Here is a 13546-nt window from a genome sequence, read left to right on the forward strand (position 1 = left end):
TCTCTAATAATCTGCTGGATGGGAGGGGGGGTGACACCCTTCCAAATCTGAGTTAGCCCCAAGAGCTTTGCTTCCTTGGCTAATACATGTGGTGCTCTGTTGCCAATCCTTTTCAAGTGGTTGAATGAATAGCAGGAGAAGGAATTCAAAGAAAACTAGTCTTAATGTCATGAATGATATGACCGAAACACATGCAGCATGTGTGTCGTCCTTAATGTTGAGGTGAAAAGAAAATTAGAAAGTGACTTTCCATCTATAAAAAAGCAATCACAATATGTAATGTGCCAAAATTTTATTGGACTTCATGACAGTTTTATAAACGAAAATGCCAATTTAACTAGTACGCCAAAAGTTCAAGGACTAAAATGATAAATGGTAAAGTTCAAATATAAAAATGACAGTTCACCCACACTTCAATTGTATAATTTGGATTTTTGCCTTATGTTTTTTTCTATGCTTCAAGATGCATGGATCTGCCACTCAACTAATAATCTTCTGACATTAGATAGTAATGACAGGCAACCAATTCATAATTTAATTCCTATCATAAAAAATAGGAATGTATTCAAATAACTTAAAAGCTACAGGTTTGCCATTCAAAATAATAATAATAAATAAATAAATAATAATAGTCACAAGGAAATTTTATCATATGAACGGACAAAAATATATTTGTCAATCACTGGGCCCTCAACAAGAAGGGAGCAAGCAACTTTTTTGCTTGGGAGTATGGGCCTGGATACGCTTACGGGTATAATATGGTAACACGAACAATTTCTGAAAAATTATAACTTGAAACAACTAGTACGATATCATTATGACATGGCTACAACACAGGTACGGCACCCTAAAATAAATGAAGTTTCAATGCTTCTAGCTTTTTTGCAATCACCAGGTTATTTGTTCAAAATATAATGGATAATCAGTCTAATCCAGAAACCACTCCATCCCAGAGCACAAGAAACAGGCTAGCTGCAACCTATATTTTGCTGCATTATTTGGAAATTTTCAATTTGAGAGGTCATCACACTAGTAAATAAAATAAAACTTTTATTTTCTTAGTACTGATTGTCCAGCACTTCCAAAAAAAAAAGAGAAAACCCACCAATCAGGAATACAAGTTACAATCACTCTCATGAATGTTTTTTTCAATGACCAAGCTCACCTAACTCAAACTGAACATGCTTGAGCCACATCTTCAACCGGTCTAATAGTATCTCGCAATCCATCCTACATCTTTAAAAGAAAAAAGGCCAAGCAAAAGAGGCTCTGACAAGAAAAATCTCAGTAATTCCAAACAGTTCCCATTTGTCAGTCGAACCACACAAAGAATCAACTAAAAAATCAAATGATGCTGAAGCTCCCTTTCAAAAAAATCAAGTGAAGCTTTTATATCCAATATCATCAGTCCCAGGGTCAAGCCTCTCAGGAATTTTGGATCTGAAATGTTGCCAAGCAGCCATGAGTGGATGTGTTATAGGAATGGGAAGAGAATTAAAGCATTTGGTATTGAACATATCATCATCCTCACTCATGCTTGATCCCTAAAAGTTTCATTGCTAGCTCCCAGGTAACAATTGCTGCTGCATTGGCCGGAAATGCCCGAACAATGGTGGGACCCAGACCTGTATAGCATCCTTTAAGTCCAGCCCTCCTGTAAATCTACAACAGAAGACCCATTCAGCTTCCCTCTCTTCTAAGAACCCAAAAAAGGAACAAGAAAATGCTTTTCCATCTACTTTTCTTCCATTTCGTAAACAGATATAATAGAAGAAGGCTGCCATTAATGACAGTCATGAAATGGAGGCAATCGAGATGACTTACCGAGCTCAAGATTTGAAACGGATTTCTTGAAGAGCTTTTATCTGGGGAAGTCTGTATTATGGTTTTTGCCACATCAAGGGGCAAAACAGCAGACCAAAACTAAAAGAATGGCAGGAAAAGTTTTTTACAATATGATGGGTAATTAGTGGAATCAGAGACTGAAATATGTGAAACATAACACTTTAATAAGAAACATGCTGAAGTTGTCAAGAGGCTTACAGCTACACCACCAAGGCCACCACTCAAAATCCCAATTCCCGCGTCAATCAAGTGGCTGTTTTCAGATGAAGCAGCTTTTAGTTGTGAATGCATGTAATAACGAACATACTCATAAATACTAAAAAAGACTGCATTGCCACTAGATTCTCTTAGCAATGTTGTAAAACCTCCACGAAAAATGCCTGTAACCTGAAAGGTGTTATGTCAGATTAAAAACAAAACATTCATAATGATGCTAAATGCAGATGATTTTCTCACCCCTTCAGTTTTTACAGTTTTAAGGGCACAATCAAGGGGACCACTGTATCTACTTGACTTTGGAACCAAAGAGTCAGCACCTTGAACTTGCATCCTACACTGAAAAGCTCATTGTTACAAGGTACCATCAGAAGCAACAGAGCAAATATGGAAAACAATCTTGCAACAAAAAAACCCTCCCATTCACTTTACCTTCACCAGCTCTGATGGACATAACACAAAACTGATGAGAGCTCCCCCAAAAGCTGCAGAAGGAATAATCACTTGGGGCTGTGGGCAACTACTTTGTACACCTCCCTTCATGATAAGAGAAAAAATGAAAAATTTAACAATTGTTCAGTAATTATATAAAAGATGCAAGACCGTTCAGAAGAACTATATCCACAAAATCAGTTAATAGTGACTGTTTCACAAATAATATAATTTCAGCCGACTAAATTAAAGACAAACCTGCAGTGACTGCTTTGTTTGGGAATAAACACCAAAAAGAAGAGAACTCTCAAAAGCCACCCCAACAAAAGATGGTGTTGCCCCTCTATAAAGTCCTCTAAACTGTCAGAGACAAACTTCACTTAGTTTCTCAAGTAGGAAAAAAAATGTGGAAAATTCAAATCATACAACCACCCCCACCCCCACTTTTCTCCTTTCTCTAAATAAAGGCAGGGGATGGGGGCAAAGACATCCTACATTGTCATTTCAGAACAATTTACAAGTTGGCGATGGCACGATGCCTAAAATGTTGGGTTTTATGCATTATTATAGGCAATATTGCTATATAAACTTGGAAAGGAAAGAGAATTTTGTGTGATATAGATCACATTTAAGACCATAAAACATAACCAGTCCACTAATTTGTTCTTGATGTTACTATCATAAACAACTACAGATAATTGTTCAAAGACTTGGATATTGATTCATAATATAGAGAGAGGTTGCAGATGCTTAAATGCAAATGACTTCACTCTCAACTACCTTAATGTTAGTATTGAGTTGACAATTTAAAGACTAGATGAGTACTCAACTTCCAGATTTCCCGACATAATGCAAGAGATCACATTACACAAATGCCCCTAGCTGCCCAAAGGCTTTGATGCAAATTCTTATGATGTTCAACCAGCCAGTTAGACCCAAACTACTAGTTGAACTTTAGAAGGTGGCAGGTTACAGCTAGAATAGGTGAAACCTGACCAACTACGCAGACAGAAAAAATTAAAAAATTTTGGGGAGAAGAGGGCAGAGGGGGGTGGACAATGAGTACTCAAAAGTAAATCTGTGAATTATCCTTATATAATTCGGTTTTAAATATAAGTTTGAATATCACAAAGCAAATATAAGGTTAAATATTTATATAAACACAATGGCATTCAAGATAATAAGGTCCTTTATGCAATGGAAACTTAAGATTGAATTAACCTTCTTTTTGGACTCTAATTGATGGATCACCAAAGAAATCACCTCACATTCATCAACCTAAATTACACATATGATAATAACCATGGCTAATTTTGTCTAGGCAAGGACCATTATTGTCATGATAACAAGGTCCACAAATTTTCGAATCTAAAAGCCTTCTTGCCTCTTCTAATACCAACTCCATCCAAAATAATAGGGGAATGATCAAACAATAATATAGACGATAAACATTACTAAAATGCTCCTCCCAATCCAAAGAGACCAGAAATCTGTCCAGGCAAGATAACGAAGAGGCCCCTGTTTTATTTTAGTTAAGAAGCTTAAATTGCTAAAGCAAGATCTATTTAAGTGGTTATAAGGAGGTGTTTATGGAAGTTATTAGTAGGTCAGTCATATGGAGGGCAGACTGCAATCAACAAAGGAGAGAAGTGTTAGAGATTCTGCTACAATAACTCTAGAGACACAAAGATTTTCAAAAATATTTCACATTTACCAAGGTGGCAAGTTGTTTATGGTAAATGATAAAGTCATGTTAGTGGTAGGCCCAAATGAGAACCAATAAAAACCATAAAAACCTACCAATTCAACTATGGTAAAAATTGTTGTGTATTTACTCATTCTTCTAAGGCAGAGCTAGAAAAAGTCATTCTGATGGAAGAAATTAGTTAGAGACCAAAAATCACGAGCAATTGGATAAAGGAAGGTGACCGCAATACTAAAGTTTTTCATCAGTTGCCAATTCACATAGACGATACAATCATATTGATCAATTTCAAGTGGAGGGGAATATAACTGACAATCAGGGGAGGCTTAGGGTAAAAATAGTAGAGGACTATAATGGGCTACACACAAAGTCGACTACTTGGAGGCTGCAATTGGATGGCTCACCTTTTAGTGCTCTAGATCTAGCATCAGCTACTCAATTAGAGCAACCTCTAAAGAGGTTTAGATTTTCCAGGCCCTTACAAGTCTGAATGGGGACAAGGCACTACGTCCGAACGGCTATACAATGGCTTTTTTCCAGGCTCGCTGGAGTGTGGTGAAGGATGAAATTTTAACTTTTTTTCAAATACTTCCAAGCAAGTGGTGGTTTTAAGAAAAGTCGGCATGCTACATTTATAGCCCTTATTCCTACAAAAAAAAGTAGGGGCCATGAATGTCGAGGATTTTAGACCCATCAGTCTCATCGGAAGTGTGTACAAAATTCTAGCTAAGGTCCTTGCAAACAGTTTGATGAATGTAATGGGAGAGTTGATATCTAGTACACAAAATGCTTTTATTCATGGGAGATAAATCCTAGACTTTATCTTGACTGCAGAGAATTGCTTGAAGAGTAGGTTATGGGAAAGACTTTCTGGGGTCTACAAACTTGACTTAAAAAAAGCTTATGATCATATGAATTGGGACTTCCCACTGTATATACTGAGATGTGGTTTTGGTGAATGAGGGTTGAAGTAGATTTTTTCCTTGTATTTCTACAATCCATTTTTTGGTGCTTGTGAATGGGACTCAAAGTGTCTTCTTTGCAAGCACTAGGGGTTTACAATGATGGGGATCCTTTACCTCCACTCCTTTTTGTTTTTGTGATGGAAGCTCTAGGTAGAATGTTTTTCAGGGCGGAGGAAGGGGGTTTCTTGTCAAGGTTTCCAATAAAGGCAAACACCTATGTTATGAAGATTTTACACTCGCTTTTCACAGATGATACCCTCATTATGTGTTGTGCAAGGCCAGAAAAATTGCGGTATCTTCGCTTTACTCTTTTTCTTTTCAAAGCAGACTCAGTGTTGAAGATAAATCTGGGTAAATCCAAAATGATGGGAGAGGTTGCAAATATGGGAGCACTAGCAGATATCCTTGGGTGTAAAATGCAGACCTTACTTTCGAAATATTTGGGTTTGCCCCTAAGAGCTCAATTCAAAGCAATACCTATTTGAGATGGCATTCTTGAATGAATGGAGAAGCGGTTAGCATGATGTAAAAAGATTAATCTCTCTAAAGGGGGAAGGCTTACTCTAACTAAAAGTACGTTTTCAAATCTCACTACATACTGTATGTCCTTGTTCCCTCTCCTAGTTAGCATGGTTACTGTATGGAGAAAATTTTAGAGGGATTTCTTATGAGGTGGTTTGGCGGGTGAGTTTAAATTCCGCCTTGTGAATTGGGACTCATGACGTTATCTATTCAGGACAGGGGTTTAGGGATTAGACGTTTCATGGTTTTCAATCAAACCTTGTTAGGGAAATGGCTTTAGTGTTTTGGATTGGAGACAGATTTTCTATGGCGTGAGAATTCCCACTAAGTATGGGCTTTCACAGGATGGTTGGTGCACAGCTCCTGTGGGAGGGACCTATGATGTGAATCTTTGGAAACATATAAGGGATGGGCCACGTTTACAAATTTTGTAAACTATGAGGTAGGAACAGGGATAGAATTCAGTTTTTGGCATGATTGTTGATGGGCTGATGAGTTTTTTAGGGATTGCTATCTGAAAAATTTTCAAATTACTAGAGATAAAAAGGCAATGGTGGCTGATTATTTGACTATGTCAGGCAGTATCCTTCATTGATACTCAATTTTTATTTGAGCTACATATGATTGGGAATTAGAATCTTTGGATTCATTTTTGGATGATTTGTACTCCAACATCAGGAGGATTGGATGACTTGGAGTTTGTTTAAGGCTCGGAAATTTGAAGTTGGCACTTATGACCGTGCTTTGCAAATAAGTGGGGATTCCTCCTTCCCCTAGCGAGTTATTTGGAGAGCAAAATTTCAGCCCTAGGTTGGTTTCTTTATGTGGGTAATAGTGAAAGGCAAGCTCATAACAGCAGATAATTTAATGTGATGGGGAATTGTTCTTCCTGATTGGTGTGCCATGTGTAAGTAGGATGGGGAGACAATCAATCAATTATTTCTACATTGTTGGGTGGCTAGAGAGCTATGGAGTTTTATGTGGTGTCTTCTGAGTGGGAATTGGGTGGTGCCACCCAGATTTACTGCTATGTTGGGCTGGGCTTCCAGTTAAGAAGGATAGGTTCTTATTTGATATGAACTGTTTGGAGAGAAAGGAATTCTCATGTTTTTGAAAATAAAGATTCTTCTATAGCCCAGCTTAAATCACAATTAATGGACACCTAACATGCATGGAACCAGGCTCTCTCTCCTTCCCTGGACTGTGGTTCTGATTTGCTGTCTTTTCTAGATAGCATGTTTCTCTATTGACTCTTTTTTCTTTATTTTTGTCTTTGTTTGAGAGCTCCATAGTATACTCCCTGTGTACTGAAGCCTCATCCCCCCCCCCCATTTAATGAAATTATACTTCAATATTGGTAAAGAAAATAAAAGAGATAATCTTGTCTCTCAAAAATGAAAAAATTCGACAACCATACTCCTTCAGTCTTCAGTATTCTTGTAGTGCAATGCCAACCACTCCTGTATGTAACCCCATGTGCTTCAGTATTGTGCTTTTGCAGCTTCACCTAATATGTGAATTACACAAACAAGTGAAGCTTAAGAACGCAATTTTATTGGAACAAAAAAAAACCTATACAAACAGATTAAATAAATTCAATCATTTTCAAGTCCCAAATGATCATCTTTCAAGAAAGGCCCATAATGTGCTGATTTCATCAATAATCATATAAAGGGAAACTTTTACTTTACCAAAAGAGTGAAACCTGACTGTGGTAAAATTGTCCAAAAGACAGCTGAAACAAAATGTAGATCACAAGAATGCCGCTATATGATATTCACTTGACCAATTTTTCATAAGAAGAAAAGTATTTCTGGATACCATTATGTTGTTGAGCAGGAAAATATTTACTGATTCTGATGCATTGTGGTGAAGAAAGGATGTCTTAATTAATAGTTTGCATGACAATGAAGAAATTTTGTATTTATACTACTTCGCAATCACGTTGCGCACCTTATACATGCATTCAAACTCTTTATATTTGTGGTCCATTTGAGTAGTATAGTACCCCTTATTATCACACTTATCCAAAAACAAAAAAGTAGTAACTCTAGTTTTTGCAAGTTCCTATGCAGGATGAAAACTCCCTTTGAAGTGGGAAGCAAAGCACTGCCAAAGCTTTTAATAAAGCTACAGGAAGCTCAATTCTTGACACTTAATAGAATACAAAATCCATACATAGACTTCCTCTCTCTTGTCTTATTAATTACAAAACTTAATGTGATACCCCAAATTGTGTGAATTTGATTGGATGAATTATATAAGAGTGTTGTGCAGGCATGTGCTGAGCCCCACAAGGAGCTCTAATCATAACTTGTCTAGCCCTTTTGGGGCATTGTGGAAATGTAGCTAGGACTTGCTTGGGTGACAGCACTTTGAATTCTGTAGTATTCAAATTTTCCAACTTTTATGTTTCCAGCAATTCACAGCAATACATGAAATTGCCTAATATGGGTAGAATAAACATAATCAGAATTACTGTCATAGCATATAATATATTGGTAAAACTGCAATCCATGTCATTTCTATATTCTAGAGAGGATTCCTTGTTCATGAAGATTCATTGTCAACTTTTGCTTCTTCCAATTTTTAAACAGCTCATTTTTAACAATACATTAAGCAAAAATAATCAAACTGATACCAACCTAACTCCCACCTCTATAGGTATGGTTCACCTGAATTCCATTTAATTAATCGTAAACAAAATAAAACAAAGTCAAAGAAACAAGATTTTCAAACTGATCCTTTTTAACATGTGCAATTAAAAAGATATATAATTCAAACTTTTGGGGAGAGAACAACTTCGGGGTACTCCAATTGAGTAGTTAATATAACATATAGACATACCACTTAACCCAAAAGCTTACGCCTATGCGTTTGGCCCAACTATGTTTATATCAACCACTCACTCTTGTCGTTACTATTCAACATGGAACTTCACTCACACGTGCATACCCAACACAAAACAAACTAATACCATCCTGAATCCAATCTGTAGGTAAGGTTAACTTCCACTATCTAAATTTTCGTTTGATTAATTGTAAAAATAAAAATAAAAAGACAAAGACAAAGAAACAAGATTTTCCCAAATTAAAATCTTGGGCTCAAAACTCACTCAAACTCCTCACAATTCGACTTCTTCTACAGAAAAATTAGACACCCAGAAAAGAAAAATGCATTAAAATTACAAAACAATGGGATCTTTAAAAGTGAAACATGGGATTGAATAGATACATCATACATGTGCTTATAATTTGTATAATAAGAGTTACCTTAACTGTGTCGAAAGGGTGACCCGTGATGACAGTGGCCACACCGGCGACTAAGCCTGCCACATATTCCTTGTAACTGGAACTCTCCGCCATCTCTCTCTCTCTCTCTCTCTCTCTCTCTCTCTAAACTTTCAGTTACTAATAGTCACTAACTATGGGACTGACTGGGACTATTATATGGAATTCCATGTCACAATGTCACTCGACACAAATCTCTCTCTCCACCTCTGATGCTACTATGTTTTTTATTACGTGGGTTTTTAGGGGTTCGTCTGAGATTCTTAGAAGGATTATGGGCTATTGCCTAATTTGATTTATTTCAGGTGGTTCTACTAACTTCATTAAGCTTAGGTTCTCTCAAAGAGTTTTATAAGCTTTAAATAAAGACTGTTTTTGCAAAATTCTAGCACCAGAGCTTTTACTTTTTATTTAGGGTTAAAAACGAGTTGAGTTTTGTCGAGTAGTACATGTTCAAATTTGGCTCGTCAGTAAAATACAAAAACTCAAGTTTGGCTTAAGCTTGAGACAAGCCTAAAATATTGTTTGAGTTTGAGCTCGTGGGAAAGCCAAAAAGTTTGAGCTTGGCTTGGCTTGGCTTGGTTCATTAGTCAAGCCAAACTTGAACTTAATATCAAGCTCAAACTTGAGCTTAGATCAAGCTTTTGAGCTTGAGATCCAACAAAATTACATTATCAAATGTTTAAATCTCCCAAAATCAAATAAACAAAAATAAGAGGATAGCATACTCATTTTATCATGCTTATAGTCCCACCTATAATTAGCCATTGTTCAAACTACAACTTTACAAAATTAAATCCATCCATTCATCTTTCATTGTCTATAGCTTCATCAATTGTTTAAAATATAATTTTTACATCCACATTAGATGGAAAAGAACTTGAAAACGACTTTTTTTGTAATCACTGTGAATAGGAAAGGATTAACAAGTTTCATAATTTTACATTAGATGGTGGATAAGGAAGGACCATATGTGGCCCACTTATAAATTTAATATATATATATATATATATATATATATATATATATATATATATATATACACACATATATATTTATAATGAAAGTCTAAACAAGTGCTTGATCAGTTTAGAGAGAAGTGAAAAAATAAGGTAAAGGGTAGTGGTCCAATATGAGACATGTTATTATTAAGATATGTATAATGAGTTTATTTAGAAAACACATATCAAGCCTATAAATGAGTCTATACTCGAATTGTTTTGTATCGAGCTTTATAGCTCACAAGCTTGTTTAAGAACAAATATTTTTGCTTGGGCTCGGCTTATTTACTAAACAAGTATAAAACTAAGGCTCAAGCTTGGCTTATTAATAAACAAACAAACATGAACAAGCTTTTTATCGAGTCAAGTCCAAATTGTTTATGAACAGCTTGGTTCATTTACAACCCTACTTTTTATGGGCTATCAAAGAATTAATCCTGGCAAACAAGTCGGGTTCGGATAAAACAAAAGTAATCGTGAGTATAACATCTCTCTCTCTTACTACTACTAGTCGCTACTACTCTGGTATTTGGGACTATTTTATGGAAGTCCATATCACAATGTTGAGTTACACAACTCTCTTTCTCTCCGCCTGTAATGCTACACTATGTTTCTTTTTTGGTGTTTTTAGGGGTTCATCTGAGATTCCTAGAAGGATTATGGGCTATTTGGCTAATTTGATTATTTTGAGTAGGTCTACCAACTTCATTAGAGCACTAGCATTGGAGGTGTAAAAACTCCCCAATTGCTATTTTAGCAACTCACAGCCTCAAATACACCACACATCCCAAGGTGGATTCTTAAAAGATATACCAACTATGAATAGTCAGTTCTTATAAGAGCATTAGTATTGGTGGAGGCAAATAGATAAAATGCTAAATTTAGCAACTAAAAATAAGAGCATTAGCATTGGGGGTATAAAAACCCCCCAGTTGCTATTTTCCCTCCTAAAACCTTAAAACCATGCTCCATTCGGGTATGCAAACCCAAAACGTTTTCCATCATTATTACAATAAGGTTGCATATATGCAACCTTAGAGCACTAGCATCCAGGGATGCATACCAATCTCTATTTTACACCGTAAAAACCTATTTTATCTAACCATCTCATTTTATAACTCACCTAACATCCTAGTTTCTATTTTTACATACAACACAATAACATAATATAAACCAACACAATAAAATAATATAACTACACCCTAAAATATTACAAATCTCCCCTCCCTCTAAACACCATAAGATATTTGCTAATAAAATAATAATATTTTTTTTCATCCTAAGCTACAGTTGGTTCTCATATATAAGAACCAAATGTTCATGTATGGTAAAAAATAAAAATGAAAACCCATCCCAGATGTAGCTTCTTTCTGCCTTATGGGTTGCTAAAATAGCAACCGAGGGGTTCTTACACTCCTAATGCTAGAGCTCTTAGAGCACTAGCATTGGGAGGTGTAAACACCCCCTCAATTGCTATTTTACAACCAAAACCTCAAAAAAAAAACATGCTCTATCTGGTTTGCTATATGTAAAAAATTATACCATCCCTAAACAATAAGTTTCTACATATACAACCCACTGTTCACAGGTTGTAAACTTTAAATCTAATATTTTATTCTCTCTCTCCCTCTTTTCTCTCTTCTTTGATTCTCCCTCTTTTTTTATCTCCATTCTTCTTTGTCTATCTCTCTCTCTTTCTCTGTCTCTCCCTTTTCTCTCTATATTTGATTTTTTTTTTCTCTCTTCTCTTCTCTGTCTCTTTCTCGGTTGTTTTTGGTTGGGTTGAATTAGTGGTAATTGGGTTTAAAGTGGTGGGTTGTTTCAGTGGTTGTTGAGTTCGGATTGATGGTGGGTTTCAGTGGTGGTCATTTGGGTGTTGGTTAGGTTTTACAGTGGAGATCGAGTTTGGGTCACAATGGAGATCAAGTTTGGTCATGGGTCATGGTGGAGATCGAGTTTGAGATCGGGTTTGGGTTTTAGTGGTCTCTCCCTCTTCAGTCATGTGGGTTTCAATTCCGATGGTGGTCGTTGTGGAGAATGGTAGAGCCGTGGCTTGAATCGGTTAGGGCTTGGGTTGAATTGGTTAGGGCTTGGGTTGTATCGGCTGCAGGCAATGGGTATTTTGGCTCGGGTTGAATCGGTTGAATTGGTGTGGATATTGGTTGCAGGCGATGGGTATTTTGGCTTGGGTTGAATCAATGTGGAGATTGATTGCAGGTGATGGATATTTTGGCTGTGATTTGTTCTATGGGTTCAGATTTGGTTGGGTTTGGATTTAGGATTTCAGTTTGGTGTTCCAATGATGGGTTTGGGGTTTGTTTTGGTGTTTCAATGTTGTTTCAGAGGTGATGGTGGTGGTGGTGTTGTTGTTGTTTGTTGGTTTGATGTATCTAGGTGGTTGGTTCGGTAGTGTTGGTGTTTGAGTGTGAGTTTGGTTGTTGAGGAGAAATGAAGAGATGACAAAGAAATCAATAGTTTTTTTTTTTTATATAGTATTTGTTTTATAGTTTATATTATTTTATTAGGTTGCATGTAAAAATAAGAACAGGTATGAAGGGTAAGTTGTAAAATGAGTTAGTAAAATAGATAAAGTGGTGTTTGAGGATGTAAAATAAAGACTGAGATACATCCTCAGATGCTAGTGCTCTTACTGTTCATGGGGTTGTAAACAAAAATATAATATTTTAATCACTCACGCTCTCTCTCTCTCTCTCTCTTCTTGCATTATATAATATTTTTTTATTATTTTATTAAGTAATTTATATTATTTTATTGAGTTATATGTAAAAATAAAAATTGGGATGTATGGTGAGTTGTAAAATGAGTTAGTAAAATAGATAAAGCAGTGTTTAAGGATGTAAATTTTTTTTTTTTTTTTTTTTGTATCCCCAAATGCTAATGCTCTAACAAAAGTGTGCTGCATCAATGAAGCAAAAGCCATATTTTTTGGCTGTTGAGCTACAATGCACAACCAAAAATGGCTATGCACTATAGCTAAGATGGTAAAAAAAAACAATATTTTATTAAAAGATATATTATTTTATTGTATTGGTGGTGGTGGTTGTTGTTTGTTGTAGTAGATATATTATTTTATTATGTTGAATGCTAAAATAAAACTACTGATGATGTTGGGTGTTTTCTAAAGTGAAGTGGTAAAATAGATAAAGTAACTTTTGTAGTACCAAATTGCTAAATTCTTGGCACCACCAATGCTTATACTCTTATAAAACCTACTGTACATAGGATGTAAACTTATTTTTCATTATTTTATTCATCTCTCTCCTTAAATAAAAAATCTATGCATCTCTTACTATCTATTGCTCTCTCTCTCTCAAACTCTCTATTCTCTACGGGTCGAACCTCACAAACCACCAAGGCTCAAGCCAGGGGCGTAGCCAGGATTTTTCACTTGGGGGGGCCAAATCATGTATTTATAGGTTAGTCATAACTCATAACCAATAACCATATTTTATTATTGAAATATAACTATAACTATGATGATAATGTGAGAAAAAAAATACTCTCTCTGCTCCACTTTTTTTGTCCAGTTTGAAAAGTCAAACTTTTTAA

General features: G+C 35.8%; 1 protein-coding gene across 2 annotated transcripts; it reads right to left on the bottom strand.

Moving 5' to 3' along the window:
- Positions 1–1030: 1030 nt before the first annotated feature.
- On the bottom strand, positions 1031–9308 carry LOC126726004 (mitochondrial arginine transporter BAC1). Of its 2 annotated transcripts, XM_050431086.1 has the most exons (9): positions 8958–9308; positions 7103–7192; positions 2752–2853; positions 2494–2598; positions 2302–2400; positions 2044–2232; positions 1825–1923; positions 1532–1662; positions 1031–1440 (listed from the first exon to the last, which is right to left on the bottom strand). In XM_050431086.1, the coding sequence occupies exons 1-9, from the start codon at positions 9048–9050 to the stop codon at positions 1377–1379; spliced, it is 972 nt and encodes a 323-aa protein (XP_050287043.1). In that variant the 5' UTR covers positions 9051–9308; the 3' UTR covers positions 1031–1376. The 2 variants fall into 2 exon arrangements, with proteins under 2 accessions (XP_050287043.1, XP_050287044.1); XM_050431087.1 differs by having other exon boundaries at positions 1031–1662; positions 8958–9307.
- Positions 9309–13546: the final 4238 nt, after the last annotated feature.

This window comes from Quercus robur, chromosome 5 (genome assembly GCF_932294415.1).
Source record: "Quercus robur chromosome 5, dhQueRobu3.1, whole genome shotgun sequence".
Classification (NCBI taxonomy): Eukaryota; Viridiplantae; Streptophyta; class Magnoliopsida; order Fagales; family Fagaceae; genus Quercus; species Quercus robur.